Genomic DNA, 19411 nt, shown 5'->3' with positions numbered 1-19411 from the left:
TTTGATGCTTGGAATCTTTGATGCTTGGAAGTTACTCTTTGTAATTACTTTTATTCTCAAACTCAATAAATGTTTGATGAATTGTTCTGGGGTAAAAAATATGTTTTTAGACATTGTATTGTATATGGATATTATATATATATATATATATATATATATAGAGAGAGAGAGAGAGAGAGAGAGAGAGAGAGAGAGAGAGAGAGAGAGAGAGAGAGAGAGAGAGAGAGAGAGAGAGAGAGAGATAGATTAGCTGTGGTCAATAAACTGTGTGTGTGTGTGTGTGTGTGTGTGTGTGTGTGTGACGTCACCAGAAGGAGGCTGAGGAGGGAGGGAGTGAGCAAGGCAGAGCGCGGGATAGCGACTGGCGGGAAAAAGCTTGTTATGACGTAGGCCCGCTGCGGTTTTCGAAGTTAGTAACGTTGGTGTGTGTTATAATGTGAAGTGTATTACTGATACCAGTGACGGTGTGTTCATCAGCAAAGTGAAAATGAACTAATAAGCACTACTATTGACATCACCATCACCAGCAGCAATAATTCTGCCTCTACTGTAAGTACTCTGTTATTAGCGCCCGTTTTGGTTCCTCTGTCATATGTTACATTGTGGTGCTTTCCCTGCCAAGTCAGTATTCAGTAATTCATGAGTTTTATCTCATCTGGAATAACCATCATTATCAATAACTACTGTAAATACGCAATTATTACCACCACTCGTTTGTATACTAACGTGGTGCCTACTCTGGCCACATCTCAATTTTAAATACTGGCTTGTCAGGTGCAGCAGTAACCCAACTACCACTACATTTTCAACTCCAGCACCTCATTTGGGTTGTTGTTTGTCATAACTTACAAGGCAAAGGACACTGGCAGGTTTTCTTAGCGTGTGGGGGAGCAACCTCTCATTCTAGAACAGTCTCCCCTAAACTATATTTCATGGTTACGTCAGCAACCCAACTATGAATGCTGTATTTTATATATTTATTTGTTTTGGGCCTATATCACCACTAAACTTTAATGTATGTAGAAAGAACCACGTAAGCTTGCAAAGTCACTGTGGTACTATTCATTTTTTTTTTTTTTTTAATATGTTCACCTGTGGAATGTATTATCTGATAGTGTTGTTGCTCTTATTACTGAGGATCCTTTCTTCATTCTGTTCTGCAATGTACCCTCAGAGGTTCTTTTTGACATGTTGGTCTAGAAGCTAACCCTCCTGAACTTCCCATGTGTTCCTTGTGGAACATTCCACTGCGTGTTTTGGCTGTCTTGCACTGAAACGTCAAACGGTACAGCAATGCTTCATTTCTGCTAACCTACTTCCTGGTTTTGAACACAAATTTTTGCTTTAAGTGTTCATAGTTCACAAAGTGCATCTGTTTCCACTACTTTTTTTTTTTTTATCCATTCCTCACATGATTTAAAAGTGAGGAATAGCCAGTCTAGTAAATTATCAATAATTTACCAACTCCACACACACACACACACACACACACACACTGTTCACTCAGCCACTGAAACAGGCTAGGTAGGAAGATAACATCAAGGATTGGAAATAAAAAGGCTTGACAATAAAAGAATATTCGTGGTGTTAGACTAGTATTATGGTTTCTTGTACATGTCAGTTTTTCTTTTAAGAAACCAAAAAAGTTTCAATGATACAAAAATACTGAAAAAAGTGTTTTTGTTGACATCCTTGAAGTAGTGAGGAGAGGAATGTAAATAAATAGTTCTTTGTAGGACAATATTATGCACACTAATACAGGAATGCTTATGAGATGAAACATCAGTCAGGAAATGTTAGGAGTGCTCATGGCACAGCAACACAAGTAGAAAAATGGGAGCACATTCTTCACTCAGTTGATTCAGAATATTAAAACAAGACTTAACTGATGACCATCCTTGGTCCACTGGTGGTTGCCGGCCTGGGCCATTCTCAGGATGTTGCAACTTGAAAATTATCCCTTCCATGATTAATATGTAAGGTATCAATAGAATACTGAAAGATTGGACCAAGCTGTGTTCCAACAGCTCTAAAGTATGGATTGTAATCACAAGGAAGAAAATTCTTATTCATCCTTGTACAAGAAAATATGTAAATAAACTTTAACAAAACATTTCTATGAAAAATAGAAAAGCTGAGATAGCACAGTGCCAGGAAACTTTCAACAAAACTGAAGCTCCATCTTCTAAGATACAATAAACTGAGGATTAAAAATAATCATCCTTAACAACTGTGTAAAAAAAGGAGACTACTCACTAAGATAAATCTCTGAGCTTATATGGGAAGACTTTCATTGAAGGCAGTGAGACCATCAGAGAACAAATATCCTTTGCACGTCACCAAGCAGTGGCATTCAGTAGTGAGAGAAAATGGTACTTTTCATCCTATTTAAGTCACTTGAATATCAGACACATGTATGAACATCACATGGAAAACATTGCTAGTTAACATTTTAATCCAGTCAACATTGTCTTCACACAGCACTCTGTTGCACAGTGGCAGTGGTGGCAAGTTCTTGAACACTTAAGCAGTTTCATGAATACTTATTATCAATCATCAAATAATATAAAGCCTCCTATGTAACAGCAGTAGTTACCAGCTGTAAAGCTTCATGCCAAGAGAAATGCAAACAAGAATCATCCTGACATATGAAACTAAAAATGTATTCTCATTCAATCTTGGGAGTTTTTGTGAAGCTGGATGATGCCATGCATGATTCAACTGTTTCACAATGGTTATACAGGTAGAGAATTCTTTATTTGGAATATTTGGGCACAGATGTGGTTTTGCCTCCAGATTTCCTCAGATCTTGGAAAACACACAATCATACCTCAGCTTAAGATGGATTTACAGCTGAAAACACCATAAAGGAAAAATACCATGTGTTGCAAGATGAGGAATATATATATATATATATATATATATATATATATATATATATATATATATATATATATATGAGGCGCGCGGTGCAACAACGACGTAACCGTGAAATTTGAGATTTCGTGTTTTTGCCTGCTCCGTGTGGTAGAAGGGTGTAAAAGTCTCGTGGTGATATCGGCCAAGTCATATTCGACCATCTAAGCACCTGTACTAAGGCTCAAAGTCGAGCGGTAATGAGCCGGTAATGAGCCGGTAATGAGTAAGTTTTATTTTTTACGCTCGGAAAAAAATTCATAAAAAATTTATTTATGTTCCAATCTTCATGAAACTTTCACCTAATACTATGTGTAATAGGCTCTAACACATTATTAACAAATGAAAACAATATCGGGAAAAAAAATTATTACCTACGGTATACGCGTTAATTAACGCGTAAGTCATCCACCCAAAATCGTCACCTATCACTTCGAAACCTACATCCCCAAACAGAACTACCCAAGACCTTTCAAATGATGTATAATACTTACTTATTTAAGGGTACCGTATTGTGCGCAATCAGTGTTTAACTTTGAGCGCGTTTTTCTCGAAACTTCCATTTCTCGGTTACGTCGTTGTTGCACCGCGCGCCTCATATATATATATATATATATATATATATATATATATATATATATATATATATATATATATATATATATATATGAAACAGCACTCAAAAGCTTCTGAATTTTTAAATTACATGTATGTAAAGGATTCTAAACCTGTAGACAGTTTGTGGAATAGGAAAACTGCTTGGTTAAAAAATCTTGGATACGGAAATGTATGGTTTAAATTTTTTTCTTTTCTTTTTCTTTTTTTTCTTTTTTCTTTTGTGTGTGTGTAAGCGTGTAAACGTGTAAAGAGGCTGAAGGATTTGATGACCTTTCTGTGAGTATTCGTCAATGTAGTGCATGAGACAAGGCACACTGCTTCGACCATCTATTGGGTTCTTTCAGAGTGAGCCTCCATGTGGGCAACTGTCCCATTATGAACACAGTATGATCCACTGATTACCTTGCTACAGATAAGAGTGAAGTGCTTTGTGTATGGCCTCCTGGTCTTGTCCACCTATGGCAGTCTCATACAAAAACAACCTGATGAGCAATGCTGAGCACCATGCAGGATGTCATGCCTGTGTACTCAGAGCTGGGGTTTAGCCTTCCTGAGCCAGTGCCAAGCCTTCGTAATAATCTAACGAATACATGCCTTTCTGTCACTATTGATTTGCTGCATCATACAGGAAGTCAGAGTCCATATCACACAACCATAATAGCAAAATCAGAGTCACCATCCTGTTGCATGATAACACCTGATTTCTGGCAATTTTTGTACAGGCAAGTAAGAATTTTTATGATTTTGTTTCAGAAATTATTACTTAACTGATTTCAAGAAATATTGGGGTTGCCTAAAATTGTTGTTTCTTTGAATAAATTTGTTCTTATGCAGTACTTCAAATACCACTGTCTTTGTGCTTGAAAGATCAGAAAGTTTAGAGAACAAGTTTTTTTTATCAAAATATACAAAGGATGACTAGGAATTACAAATGAAATGGTGTTAGTTATGCAATACAAAATTGTAATACTATCAAAAGATCTTTATCACCGTGTTGTATTATGTATTTGTTCCTCATCACGAGACAAAAAACGAAAGCAAAAATGAACTCAGATAATAACCCGGAACACCTTACATTTCACCATATCAAAAAAATACAGTCACATAGTATCACAAACAACACAAGCTGAAGAGTCTGTCTCAGTGTAACAAGTTCACAGTGGAGAGAAAACTCATGTACAAAAACACCCACTGAGAAGATTCACCACAAACACCAGGATACAAATTCACACTACCGGGAAAAGAGCTCATGTTCCTCCCCATCAGTGTCAGAGAGCAGTGGGACCTTCTGGTGGGAGTCGGAGGGGGTGAGGGGCGGGTGTGGTACGGTCTTGGGGGGATGTAGGGCCTTCATCACCACGTGGAGGGTGATGCCGATGATACACAGCACCAAGCCGGCCTGTGTGTGGCAATGTGTTAGGGTACAGAGAGGATGTTCAGGCACTCGGGTAAACTGTATAAGTGACTTTCAGCTTACATGATTATATAGGGGCTTCCAGCCATCTTGTAAATAGGAATTGTGTCAGAAATAAATGAATAAATAAAATAAATAAATAAATAAAAACTGAGGGAAATTTGGAGCTAGGGGATTTGATCTGTTAAATTACACTATTTTGTCTTTAAATCTATTTACATAGTACATGGTGACTGAATAATACTAATCCTTGTAGTTTTCCTTGTCTATTAATCTTAATATTAAAAATAAAAGATGAAGCAATAACATAATTCTATTTATGATTTGTATAGTTCAAATGAGCAGTCATTTTAAACCAAACTCGTGTAAAAACTACTTGTGTAAACCATGAGTCACTTGTATATTTTGTGAAGCCAAAGTTGTTTTGTGAGTTTGACAGCTAAAGCTAAAATTGCATCATGTTCTTTTGTGTGATGTGTAATATGTAAGATGGGTTATTGTTTTTAGGATTGTTTTGTGTTGCGATTATTATGTTGGCTCTCTCCATGAGACAAGATTATAATTTGATTAATTAATTATAAACATCCACATAAATAAGATGAATGAGATCAATTGATACATCATAGATATTAGATGTCACTGTTCCCTCTTAACTAATACAGCCTTGAAAAATTTCACTTACACGTGACATGATCATAACCTCGTACAAAAAAGCTTTTGTTCGTTTTTTTTTTTTAAGGTTATGGTTTATATACATACCAGCAACACATAATGATAGGAACTGGAGTATGAAAGACACTGAATGGCATAACTAGACACAAAAACAAAACAAAAACAGCAGCAGGTGTCTTAATGTTTTAGAATGACATATGGAACTTACTAAATTAATGTATGAAAGGTGTTCATTGTAGATGTATACAGCCAAGGAGAGAGTCATAATTTCTTTGGCCACTCCAGCGATTGAGAAAGTGAGGGATGAGGTGAAGCAAACTACCAGGTACTCTGACACCTGCAATATATTAATCACACATTTAAGTATCATATGCAACACTAGCCAAGTACTTATTACTTCTCCATTAGTAAGCTGAGAGTTATTTAAGTTTGTTAATAAAAACATAAACACTTTGCCCTCATTTCCACTCTGACTTCAAGTATACAAATCAGTAACACATTGTGAGTCTGGAGTTTGAATATTTTGTTGGCTCCATTTTATATTTCCTCAAATCTGAAAGTCAGCATCTGTGAAAACAAGGGCAAACAAAACACATCCAAACTGAAAGGGATGAATAATAAATGAATAACATATACTATAAAGCAGGATTAGGAAACATCACACACACACACACACACACACACACACACACACACACACACACACACACACACACACACACACACACACACACACACACCACGTAGTGTAGTGGTTAGCATGCATGGCTCACAACCAAGAAGGCCTGGGTTTGAATCCCAGGTGCAGTGAGGCAAATGGGCAAGCCTCTTAATGTGTAGCCCTGTTCACCTAGCAGCTAGTAGGTATAGGATGTAACCTGAGGAGTTGTGACCTTGCTGTTCTGGTGTGTGAGTGGTCTCAGTTCAACCCAAAGATGAACTCTGAACTCTGAAGATGAACACTATGAACTCTGAGCTCTTTCCATAGAGTAACAGCTGGCTGGGTGACCAGCAGATGACCGTAGGTGAATGACACAAACACAAACACACACACACACACACACACACACACACACACACACACAGGATAAGGCTTTCTGCTAACAAAAGAACATGCTTTCTCAGCTAATGAATAAAAGAGAAATTAATGATTGCAGCATTGAGTTATCCATATCAAAGAGAGGGGTTTTGTTACAAATTTCCCCTTATCTTGTAAATTTTTCTACTCTCTGTCCTTCTCTGAGAGTGTTGCATGACAAGGGATTCTGTTCACTGTCCCCTTAATAACCTAACCTGCAATAGAAGGCATGAATATCTAACTGGTTTATTATTACAGCTTATACAGTAGAAAGCAAAAGGAAATGGTATGATAGCATTGGTGATAGAGCTTATGGTGTGAGATGAATAATGTTGTAAGAAATTCTGAAGTCAATTATAATAAATTCATGATTTGGAATTCTTTTTAAGAGCACCACTGACATCAAAGGTGGAGTAATGTGGAGGCTAGGAATGTGTTCAGTGGTGGTGGTGGTGGTGGTGGTGGTGGTGGTGGTGGTGGTAGTCAGAATGTAAAGAAAACATGGGAGATAAGATGACAATCAGGTAAATGACCAAGGCAGATACAGAAGATAGTGGACACTTGCTGTTGTAAAGTCTGGACAGTCAAGGCTAACAAAAAACCTTATCTTGGTCTGACTGGTGACATTTCTGGTTCAGTCCCCAGAGACAGCCTCTTGTAGCTATTCTATTCATATCAATTTCTCAGCATTTCCAAGTTGCTCCAAAGAAAGACGTGACACTATCGTTTTTTCTTAGAGGGAGTTTCAGTATTGTTTTTTTCTCTGAGGGAGTTTCAATACTGTTTTTTTTTTTTTCTTTAGGCAGTTTCAATAGTTTTATTTTAGAGTGAGTTTCAATACTGTTTTTCGTTGAGGAAGTTTCAAGGCAGTGTAAAAAGAAGAAAGGCGCACAATATGGTGGCTACAAAAATACATCCCTTTCAAATCATTAATCAAGTCATATACATACAAGGTGCCCCAGTTATAGTACACAAAACTTAAGGTTTTGGTATCATTCTCATTATGTTTTCTTCTAATTACTTTCATTAGTCATTAAAAGTCATTTGATTAACACATTTAACTCTCCTTCCCTGTAATGCAGTGGACTCACCCTGTCCCAAATGCTCATACAGGGAGGCAGGGTGTGTCTTCCTGCATTGTGGGGGAGGCTAGGTGAAAAGTGTCCATCAAACAACTTTTTAGTGGTTAATGGTAGAAATTTTTGTCATTTGATGTTATTTAAGACAGAGAAAACAATAAAATAGATTAAAAGAAGAAAATAAAGAAAATATCTATTATCCTTGTCTTACTTTGGGTACAATATAAATTACAATATCTGGTGGTGGGAAACTTATTAGTAATTGGTGTTTAAAATTACCCTAAAATTCACCTCTTTGTGTTTTGTGATTGCAACACCCTGTAAATCTCTCAGTGGAACACTTTGTAAGCATCTCAATCCTGTTGATGACTAGTTACTGGTTGGTGAAGAGTCTGGCCTTCTGATGAACATTTGCATCATCATAGACTGGATGGTCTTGACTTGGAGCCAGACACCCATTCATCATTTAGTTGTCTGGCTTACTGATACTACTGTTGCACTCTTTGATTGTTCCCTGGTGGCAACAGTTGAAAGTTAACTCAATCAGATCTGTTATTCTTTTACTTGGAACAACTATATGATGGCTAAGATTATAAAAGCAATTTATTTTAAAAGTTAAGAAAAATTTAATTGGTTGGTTATATATTTAAAGAGTTCACAAACATTTAATTCACTACCAAATCACTAATAGTTTCAGTTGCTAATCAATTTTGCATCTTTAAATATAGGAGTTTGTATTATATGCTAAGTATGACATGAACAGGTTTTTCCTTTGCTTTCTACTTTTGGTCTTTTTATTTTCTCTTGGCCTCTTTTTTTTTTAAGAGGTCTTCATACTTGGATGGAAAGATAATTTCTTAGGAAGAAACGTGTATATTTATATATTTCACATTGTATGGGCACCAACATGATTAGGATGTTCTGTTATAATTATTGTTTTAGTTTCCTACATTACTTGTCATGTGGATATGCATTTACTATCCTTGATAAATAAGAGAAAGGAAAGAATAACAAGCTTAATCAGCTCACACAACTACAGTTGCTACTTATCTTATCATGGTGTGAAGTGTACTGTACATCAATTGCCAAGTATTACTTCTTGAAACATATGAATATGTTTCTCTTCACTTAACCTCCTCAGGAAGTGTTTTTTATGTTTATTGATCAAATTAATTGAAGTAGTAAGTCTAGATTCAGATCACTGAAACAGTACAGGTGCTAAAAGCTCAGGGCATATAAAGAATATGTGTATTATTATAATAGGATTACTGGAATTGATAAAAAATATAAATTTCCACTTCACTCTAGTGCCATTGAATTGTGAGGCATGAAAGGCAATGTTAAGTGCATGGGTTAAGTGACAGAAGATGTTTCTAAGTAGTAGTAACAAAGTGCAGGAGATTAAGGGAATGTTTGTTAAGGTTTATTGTGGGAAATGAAAGTTAGAGTGATTTATGGGATGTAACAGTGATGTGGAATATCCTGAGATGATATGGATATAGAAATATGACTGATATTAACAGACTGTTCAAGAGGGATTAGGATAACTCAGTTATTTTTCAATGTGGAGGATGTATGATGTGAAATGAATGAAAGTGAGTGAGACAAGACACAAACAAGGCATCTTGGAAGCAGTTCTGCAGCATTCCCATGTGAAGGCATCCCAAAATGTGACCAGTAAAAATGATGAATTTGTAAGGATGAACTCTGGGTGTAACAATGTCATGTCATGGATTTCTCACAGACACTTCATGTTAGTGTGAAAGAGAAAAACCAGCTCTTGAACTCACCTCCATGAAGAAGGCCAAGACAGCCCCAAACATGACTCTTCCCCACATGTACATGACATCACTGGAGTCTGTGAACCTGAAGCCATACTCACTTGCTGCTATTGCCGTGCCTGTCAGGAAGAAGAGCAAGGGAACTTTCACATCATCCAGAGCTTATGTCCCCCTTCCAGCTATGGAATTAGATTTTGGGGAGTAAAGTAATGATTAGGAAAACTTGTTTACAATGCTGGTTCTATGAGTTATAAAGGAACCAATTATTGTGTACGTAAATTTTCCTTTGATATCAATTACAAAGACAAAAAAAACTTGCTGGCAGTAATCTTTCATCAATGCTGTGCTCATACCAACCCACCTTCCATTACCACAGCCAGAGGAAGCAGTGCCACTGTCATCCAAGGCTGAATGTGATACACCATGTCAATGGGGTTGCTCAGGGCAAGCTCTGACTTCTGCATCACCAGCTGCGAAAGTGTCCACCGCAAACCACTGCAGAAGGGAAGACTGCATGAGTTGTGTAATTAAGTGGTGCCCAATGCATACACCTAATTGTTACTTTTTGCTTTTCATTAACATACTGGTGTTTTTTACTAGAACCCCTCCTGCTGAGAAAGATAACTAAGAGTGAAAGAGATACTGGGACAGAAACCTTATACCCAAAAACTTGCTGAACTCCATGAACTTTACAAGACATCATTCAGATGGCAGCCATAAGTATACCTGAGTAGAGAGGCAGTGATGACTAGGATGAAGCCAAACAGGTTAAACTGCGTGTACTTGTAGGTGAAGAGAAATAGACCTCCTGCGATAAGTACCACCAGTACCACTACTGTACATCTCTGCAAAGTTTAATAGCATTAAACAAGATTTGATAGTTTCGAGCTCACTTTTTTAGATAAAAGGGGATTTCTTAAATAAGAGGAAGTGTGAAGAAAACTTAACTACTCAAATTCTGTAACCAATAACATTCTAATGTAAATGGTATCAAAAAGTTTTGAGACTAGATCCATACACAAGAAAGCACCTTGAAGACAGTTCCCTTGAGTGGTGATACAGTGCTCCTAGAGGCATGAATCATTCTGAAAACCTTGTCCTTAAAATGTGTCAAGCACTCTGATTCACACGGATTCTCCTCCAGTGTCAAAATAGTGTTCCTTGAGCTGCAGTTTCATCTTTGGGAAGAGGAAGAAGTCACAAGGCTAAATCTGTTGATTGAGGCAGGTGCAGAAGGGTGATCATGGTGATGTGGCCGAGAAATCTAAGCATTATAAGGCTTGGTGAGAGGATGCATTGTCATGGAGGAACCAAAGATGAAGCAGGTCTGCAGTGTGGCCAAGAGCACACATCATTTTCTTTGACATTTATGGGGTTGTTCACTATGAATTCATCCCCAAGGACCAGACTATCAACAACCAGGTATACTACAACATTCTGAGATGTCTGAGGGAGAACATTCAGTGGAAAAGGCCTGAAATGTGGTGCAGGGCCAAATGAATGCTCTTTGACAATTAATTCTCTCACCAAGCTTTCCCAGTGTGTTTCTTGCTCACAATGACATTATTACCCTTCCACATCTGCCCTGCACACCACACTTGGTTCCTTGTGACTTCTTCCTTTTCCTGAAGATAACGCTGTAGTTGAAGAGGCACCATTTTGATACCATAGGGAAATCATGGAAGGTGCCTCAAACACTCCAAGAATGACTTTCTGAATATGTTTTGGCAGTGGGAGCTGTTTGGGAATAGTGTATTATTGCTTAAGTGGACTGTTTTTAAGGGAATGGTGCACAAACTCAAATACTTTCTTGTATATTGGTCTAGTCTCGGAACTTTTTATTATGTTGTATGGTAAGTGAATGCAGTGAACACAGTTGACATGAAAAATCTTGAAATAATCTAGTTTTAACAAATAACATCTAATTCCTAACTCTTGGGCCATTCAGCCTCTGTTGTCTACTACTGGAATTCATATTATTTAATTACACATTCACTGGCTTAATTTACCTGACATCATTCTTAAGTTGTTGGAAAGTATGTTGGTTTGTCAGCTACACACCTACAGAGCATTTTGAAGTATAATATTCAGTGCAACGGTTGGGCTGTGACTTACCATTTCTTCTAGTTTGAAAATAATAGCAAATGCCAGAATAAATAACAGTGCAGTAGATTTTGACATCGTGTACCTGAAAAGAAATGTGAAATAATAACTACAGACGTACACACAGCCATGCAAGTGTATTGGTGATGCATGGATGAGTTATGACCAAGTACAGTATTACAAGATAAGTTCAAAGTATTATCATGGCTCATAATTTCTTTGAATACGTTATCACCATCATCATTTTGCTTAAGATTCTTATTTTCCTGTATGGGGATGAATATGTGGACAAGAAAATTCTAATGCAAAACAGTAAAGTGGTAATATGAGCAAAACATCATTGAAAACACTTCTAACAAGCAAGTCTACCAATAATCACGTCTCCCTAAGATGTGCAGTAACTCATGACAGTATAATAATATGAGCATAACATCCTTGGAATCACCCACAACATCCCTGAAATCACCCATAACAAGCAAATCCTTATCACCAATAATAAAACTCCCTAAGATATGCAACAACTTACAATGCCACTGTGATAAACTCGAGGGACCACTGGGAGAGGCCAATATCCAGGCCAGCAGCGGCCCCTGGGGGGAGCACCTTCCTCCAGTACACGTCCCAGCTGAGCATGACTCGTGGAATGCCGGTGACCAGGGTGTAGGTGGCTCGGCACAGCCCCGCCAACACAAACTTCATAAATAGATGCACTATGACTACTGTTAGAGGAAACTTGAAGTCCTGGAAAAGAGGGTCATGGACAAAGAATAAGAATATGTCCCTCTATCAGTCTGTCAGTCATTATACAGTTCTGTTTATGAAGGTTAATAAGAAATGCAGCCTTCCTATATTATAAGGAACTACTTTTCATGATATGTTAAGTAACAAGATTGAAAATACAGTACCATCTCATCCACCTATGAACACTGTGGTAGATAGTGCTATTGAAATTAAATAAAATTTTAAGTTTTGAAAATTAAACGCACACATACAGTGGAAACTCACCCTAAATAACCTCTTCTGATAAAAAGTAAGGCCAATGGAACATGCATAATAGGTGAGGATGAGGACCAGGCTCCTGATACAATGGATGATGATCTGCCCCAGCCGGCGGCCGCCCCGCCTCCTGGCCCGGTGTCCCTCGGCTCCCTCCAGTCCCGTCATGTTGACAAGACCTGCCGGACACACCACACACATACAGGGACTGCCACGTGTAGGCTTGATGGCTTCTTGCAGCTTCCCTTACTTTCTGATGTTCTTGTGTTCTCACACAAAAGGTCTTGAGGCACCTCTTTTGCAACACCTGGCTGGATGGTTAGCATTTAATAATTCACTCATGTGGACATTCAATTTTGCAAGTTTTTAAAGCTATGAGAAAAATAGTTTTGACCTGTCCTAATTTATGAATACAAAATCTGCATTTCTCCATGAAAATGTAAAACATTTTCCTAAAAAAATGGAGAAAATTCTACATCTGTGACTGATACTAATTTACAAATTTCCAATGTATCAACATATACATATATAACTCATTAAAAAAAAAAAAAATTCACACTATAAATTAATTCTTGTCAGCCCTAAAGATATCTTTCTAGAAATGTTTAAGCCTCAATCTCTAAATTTCTTTATTTTGAAAAGGGGCAATAAGCACACCTTTGGGTAAAGACAATTTTTACTGAGCTAAGGTATAATCTAACAGATAGATTCTCCTTACTAGCATCAACAGTTCTTTAATTACCATGGAGACTTCCATCTACCAATTTTAATATAGTACCTGAGAAAAAAAGGTAATTTTTAAATTAATTATAATGCCATATGTATTCACAAGTGGTAGATGGAAATAGATAGGTATGTTTCATACAGGAACTACCACGTGCAGGCCCAATGGCTTCTTGTAGCTTCCCTTATGTTCTTATGTTCTTACGAAACTTGGAGGATAGTAATTGATCAAAGAAGCTGCCGGCCTTACAGGGCAGAAAGGCAACTGTCAACAACGAACAAGTTATTTCACTAATCTGGATTTCTCTCTGAATAGTTCGTATGTACGGCTTAGATCTGTCCTTCAAATCTAGTTTCCTTTCATAACTGTTGTTAATTTCATCTCGAACTCTGCTTCCATATCATGCTGAGAGAGATAGAGAGCAAGCAAGAGGAAGAGAAAGAGAGGGAATCAGTCGAGAATACTTTACCACTTTTGACAATTCCTACTGATAGAACACAGAGAGAAATTAATTACATATGAATAAGAGTATGGTAGGGTAAAAATATGTCAGCAGCACTAATAACAACCTTGGGGGAATATGGAAATAACATAACCCTACTAATTTCCAGATAATATTAATTTCCAGATAGAATATGATACCTTTTCCAAAGTGTTCTATCGCCAATGAAATGATCAGCTGTGAAACTGACATTGAATTACTCTAAAACTAACTTGGATGAAAATGTTAATGCTACTTTAATAACATCCCAGTCTTGACCTCTGAGGATCAAAGAGTCCTCGGATTGAATGTACTGAAGCAAACTGGATCAGCAGAACATGACAAGCACATTCCTGAGGATTGCAATTTAAACATAATCCAGTCTGACCTAACCCTTGGATGATAATGCTAATGTTACTTCAATACAGGATCTTAGGAGTCAAATGGTCCCTAGATAGAGTGTAGGAAAGCAAAGTGGGTCAATAACAAGCACGGCAGCACTCAAAACCTAATCTAATTTAGTCAAACCCTTAAATGAAAAGACGAAATATTCCTTCAGGGACATTTGAGGCATTTATGACAAGTATTAGCACACGATTGCTATATTTCTGGATTTTCAAGATATACACGCCTTAGCCTTTCTGGAGCAAGCATTTTTGGGGGGCAAAGGTAGTGAAAAACGAGTACAAAACACAAAACATAAATGTTGCTTCGGCATCACTCCTATCTCCGCATCATATGGTGTTAACGGGTAGCCAGACAAGCGTGTACCAATGCTAAATGGGTCAGCACAACACGGCAAGCACATTTCTGAAGGCATCACTCACTGAACATCAGCGTGAGGGCGGGTTGTTTTCCTTGTACAAGCGCTACATGGGCAGAAAGGGTTTATGGCACGAATTTCCTTGACGGCTTCACTTCACCGCTGGTTTGTTTACGTCAGTCAGGTGGCGTCTCTCTCTCTCTCTCTCCCTCTCTCTCTCTCCCCCCTCCCAATAGATACAGTTTTATTTAATTTCTTCAGTATTATTTTATTCCTTCAACCTGCTCATCACTATCTTCACTTCCCTCTCCTAGTTTTCTTTGACTTTCTCTCTTTTATCTTGCCCATTGGTATTATTATTAATTATTATTATTTATTATTATTATTATTATTATTATTATTATTATTATTATTATTATTATTATTATTATTATTATTATTATTCTATTTAATTTTCTTATGGCAGGTATGGTCTTTCGGTTCTGTCACTCATTCATTCGCTTTCCATAGTTTTAATTTACTAATGATACTCATGGGTAGCACGTAATGGATGTGATAATATTTGATGCTTATTCGAGAGATATCTGTTTGTTATTATAAATATTATTGTATTGGTGCGATACTACTTAGGTCCCTCCCTGTTTGATGATGAATATACAAAGGTTTATACAGGTGGAAATACTGCGTTGTGTCCGCTGCCGTGTCCCTTAAAAGTTTCCTAGAGTACAATAAAAACTTATTCCGTAATCTTTCAAACGGGTTTCGATATGTATCGTCAAACAGGTTCTGAGCGTCTCACAGCTTAGTTAGTTTGAAGTAAATAAACTGAAATGATTTGCTCTGAATCATACTACCTACAGTCTAGCTGCAGATGAAACAAGTTTTTTTCTTCCTTAATTAACAACCATAACGTGATATAATTAGAAGGATTAACTGGAGGAGGAGGAGGAGGAGGAGGTGAAGACACAAATATAAGACACAAATATAAGACATTCATGCTATCTCCGTTTCTCTTCACATTCTCCTGTTTATGTATGGAGGGTATGGTTCGTCTGGCATAAAAACTGATGTTGGAACGATAATGATCTCCATTATAAGTGTGTTATTGCTGTAGTTGATGTAAGTGGTGGTGGTGGAGGGCCCGCATAACAGTGCCTCACCCACACAGCAACAACAAGGGAAGGTAGATCGGCGTCTCTTCCAAGGGCCTAACTATAATAAGCCTTTTGTAAACTACGGTATTCCCACCAGTAGCACTGATATCCCTTTCCTATATTTCACAAGATAATTGTTTCATCCATACATGTCACAGGCCCGACAGCCTCTTCATATCATTCCTCCAGCTGTTTTCAAGGCATCGGAGCCGGTAGCAATGGTCCTTGTACTGGTAGTGGTGATGATGGAGATGGTTGTCACGTGTGCCATGAAGAGATAAGCTTGATAAACGTGCTTTTTATCTCCCTGACCTGTGATCTATTAGCAGTCAAGCTCTTCGTGAAAGAGGGAACCGATTTCTTATCGTATATGGATCTCTCTCTCTCTCTCTCTCTCTCTCTCTCTCTCTCTCTCTCTCTCTCTCTCTCTCTACTAACCTCGGTTGTAGATGAGGTATGTGAAGGGATGCTGAAGACCGGAGTATCTCCTCACTCTCTGCTGTTTGATAATACCTGTGCCTTTGAGAGAGAGAGAGAGAGAGAGAGAGAGAGAGAGAGAGAGAGAGAGAGAGGGCGGGGGGAGATTATCTTTAAAGAATATAATTAAGAATGACGGACACACACACACACACACACACACACACACACACACACACACACACACACGTGTCAGATTTCTGGTTAATTGAGACTGATGTAATAGTGTAAGAACATAACGAGAGAGAGAGAGAGAGAGAGAGAGAGAGAGAGAGAGAGAGAGAGAGAGAGAGAGAGAGAGAGAGAGAGAGAGAGAGAGAGATTGCATGGTAAAAGGCTTTCAAACACATCCATGAACGATAAAACGCAATGAAAAGCAATAATAATAATAATAATAATAATAATAATAATAATAATAATAATAATAATAACAATGGCAGTAAAAACAACAACAACAACAGGATCAACAGCAGTATGAGCGACAACAGCAACAACAACAACAACAACAACAACAACAACAACAACAACAACAGGACACGCCACACCATACTAACAGCAATTACAACACCATTACACAACATGCAACACTACCACCACCACCACCACCACCACCAGCAACAACAACACATCCACACTGCAGTACGTACGTGAATCAAATGTATTAACAGACGCACTATTTCAAGGCATGATAGAAACGTTTACTTTGAAGGAATATTGCACAAACAACTTGTCTTTACTGTTCAATGCAAGATGTTACACACACCTACACACACATACTCACACCGACTCATCCAAATCCAGTCCTCATTCTCACACTTGTGCATGCAGAGTGTTAAGTGACTGTGTGTGTGTGCGTGTGTGTGTGTGTGTGTGTGTGTATGTGTGTGTTTGGATGTTATAGTAATGAGGTTTTACTCTGCTTCCAAGCAACGTATTAGATTTATGACTTACTGATGACTTTAAAATGGCCACACAAGGCACATTTTTTCACCTCACAAGTGTTCTCTCTCTCGCTTTTTGCTCCATTACTGCCTCTTAACACCACATCAGGGTGGCATTTGCTAGGTAACTCTAATAAACGTATTATTTCGTTCTTTTTTTGACAATCTTTTTTGTCATGAGTTATATGTGGTGATTATTTTTACTGTCATGTTCTGGTATATTTATTTATTTAGTTAGTTAATTAGTTAGTGAGTGAGTGAGCGAGTTTGTAAGTTGGTTAGTTTGTTACTTAGTTAGCCAGTTAGTTAAATAGTTAATTATTATTTAGTCAGTTCATGAGTTAGTTATTGAGTGAGTCAGTAAATAGTTCGTTAATTTTCTCCTCATGAAAGGCATTATTTCTACTTCATGTCCAGATATACTCAGCATTTATTTATTTGCCTAAGTATGCATTTCCCTCATACTGATTTTACACACGTAGGCAGAAGGTTCAATGAATTTTCCATCTGTGCTTTGATTCCTGTGCTTCGTGTCCGGTAGATGACCTTGCTTGGCCGTAGCGGTGAGTAGCTGGTCGAGGAGCAACAGACTGTATGCTTCACCACCACCACCACCACCACGACCGCCCTGCCTTATAATGTACTCGCATACCTGCCTTACCTCACCTTACCTTGTTTTCCTTACCTCGACTGCCTCATGTAACCCCCTCACCCCCTGCTCGCTCACCCAACACTTTTGTATTCTGAGTAACACGTTAGGGAGTCTTATCCTTTCAATATGACTGTTGCGTAGTTTCAAGTCAGTGCCCTCTGCAAGGTGTGTGTGTGTGTGTGTGTGTGTGTGTGTGTGTGTGTTTGTGTGTGTGCAGTCAGCGGCTAGCCACTTCCCTTGTCACGTGGCAGACTTAATAACGGGTAGGTATAGATCGTCATTGATCCTCCTGTGTGTGTGTGTGTGTGTGTGTGTGTCTGTCTGTGTATGTGTGTGTGTGTGTGTGTGTGTGTGTGTGTGTGTGTGTGTGTGTGTGTGTGTGTGTGTGTGTTAGAGAGAGGTTATGCTTGGCTCTTATGAAGTCAATACCATGCGTGTAAGTAAACTCTTTTTCTCAAGGTTAACGGTGCTACATTGAAGAAAAAAAAAAAAAAAAACCGGTTGTATTACTGACATCCGCTTGTTACTTCCATGAAAACTTTGTACAAACACCAACCCGTCTGCGTCATGTGTGTGGACGTATGTACGAGTATGTATGTTTGTACACACACACACACACACACACACACACACACACACACGATAACTATAGAAACAGGCACTAAAAGCAAGCGATTTTAATAAAGTGAAACACACACAAGGGTCAGAAGAAAAAAGTGAACAATATTATTTGAGAAAGGTTATGTGATACACACCACCACCAATACCACCATTACCATTATCCTCATAGTAAACAAAGCAATAAACACACTTACAAATAATTAAACAGATGTTACCTCTACCTGTGACAGTCTTCATTAGTACTCTTCTTAAAAACATCGGAAGCGTGGCGACTCTTCAGATCTTGTTTCATTCTTCACTCCTTTCCTGCACAGACACTTTGTAGTATATCACTCTTACAACAGAATCACTTCATCCATCCAGTGAGGGGAAAAAAAAAAAAAGGAAAAAAAGAGGAGACGGAGCAGAACACTTTCCAGACTTAAACCGGAAGAGGACACGATAATATCACTGATTAAACACCAAACACCACAAACACCACGTACTTATGACTTAAAAAAAAAAATATATATATATAGTAATAGGTGATTCTTCGTTTCAGTTACGTCACAGAGAATTTAAAAAAGTATATGGTCACGTTTATTTCTGTTTGCTTTTTTACTGTTGTGAGGGTGCGGGGCCTGAACACTTGCTCGCCTCTACGCCAGAGGTGCACCAGCATGTCACTGGCGGCGGCGGGGAGCGGCGAGTCATCTCAGCGGAAAAAAGTACGAAATTAGTAAACCGGTAACTCTCCGGCACAAGCAGCAGCTGCCACTCGGTCTGACACACACCCACGAGCACATACATAGACACGTATGCTGTAAATGTAAGGTTTTCACACACACACACACACACACACACCCTAATATACATGGTAAATTACATATATCCTGATAAGCAGTAAATACATTTCCTCACGCTGTCCGTTCTCTCTCTCTCTCTCTCTCTCTCTCTCTCTC

The 19411-nt window shown here is 38.1% G+C and overlaps 1 protein-coding gene across 15 annotated transcripts; it reads right to left on the bottom strand.

Annotated features, from left to right (window-relative positions):
- Window positions 1-1578: 1578 nt before the first annotated feature.
- On the bottom strand, window positions 1579-19142 carry LOC135112018 (solute carrier family 35 member C2-like). 15 transcript variants are annotated; one of them, XM_064025850.1, is made up of 10 exons: window positions 18665-19142; window positions 16218-16298; window positions 12667-12968; window positions 12188-12402; window positions 11674-11746; window positions 10285-10403; window positions 9920-10053; window positions 9568-9677; window positions 5829-5957; window positions 1579-4933 (listed from the first exon to the last, which is right to left on the bottom strand). In XM_064025850.1, the coding sequence occupies exons 3-10, from the start codon at window positions 12856-12858 to the stop codon at window positions 4766-4768; spliced, it is 1140 nt and encodes a 379-aa protein (XP_063881920.1). In that variant the 5' UTR covers window positions 12859-12968; window positions 16218-16298; window positions 18665-19142; the 3' UTR covers window positions 1579-4765. The 15 variants fall into 15 exon arrangements, with proteins under 15 accessions (XP_063881920.1, XP_063881910.1, XP_063881918.1 ...); XM_064025840.1 differs by having other exon boundaries at window positions 12667-12836; XM_064025848.1 differs by having other exon boundaries at window positions 18686-19142.
- Between the last annotated feature and the right edge of the window lie 269 nt (window positions 19143-19411).

Source organism: Scylla paramamosain, chromosome 23 (genome assembly GCF_035594125.1).
Source record: "Scylla paramamosain isolate STU-SP2022 chromosome 23, ASM3559412v1, whole genome shotgun sequence".
In the NCBI taxonomy this organism is placed as follows: domain Eukaryota; kingdom Metazoa; phylum Arthropoda; class Malacostraca; order Decapoda; family Portunidae; genus Scylla; species Scylla paramamosain.
This window is presented reverse-complemented; position numbering and strand designations above follow the sequence as displayed.

Coding starts and splice junctions, on each gene's coding strand:
- LOC135112018 (XM_064025840.1), bottom strand. CDS start 18,728: ATGTTTTTAAGAAGAGTACTAATGAAGACTGTCACAGGTAGAGGTAAC. Junction 11,747..12,187: donor GAGTTTATCACAGTGGCATT/GTAAGTTGTTGC, acceptor ATTTCTTTTCAG/GTACACGATGTCAAAATCTA. Junction 10,404..11,673: donor TTTTCAAACTAGAAGAAATG/GTAAGTCACAGC, acceptor TAAACTTTGCAG/AGATGTACAGTAGTGGTACT.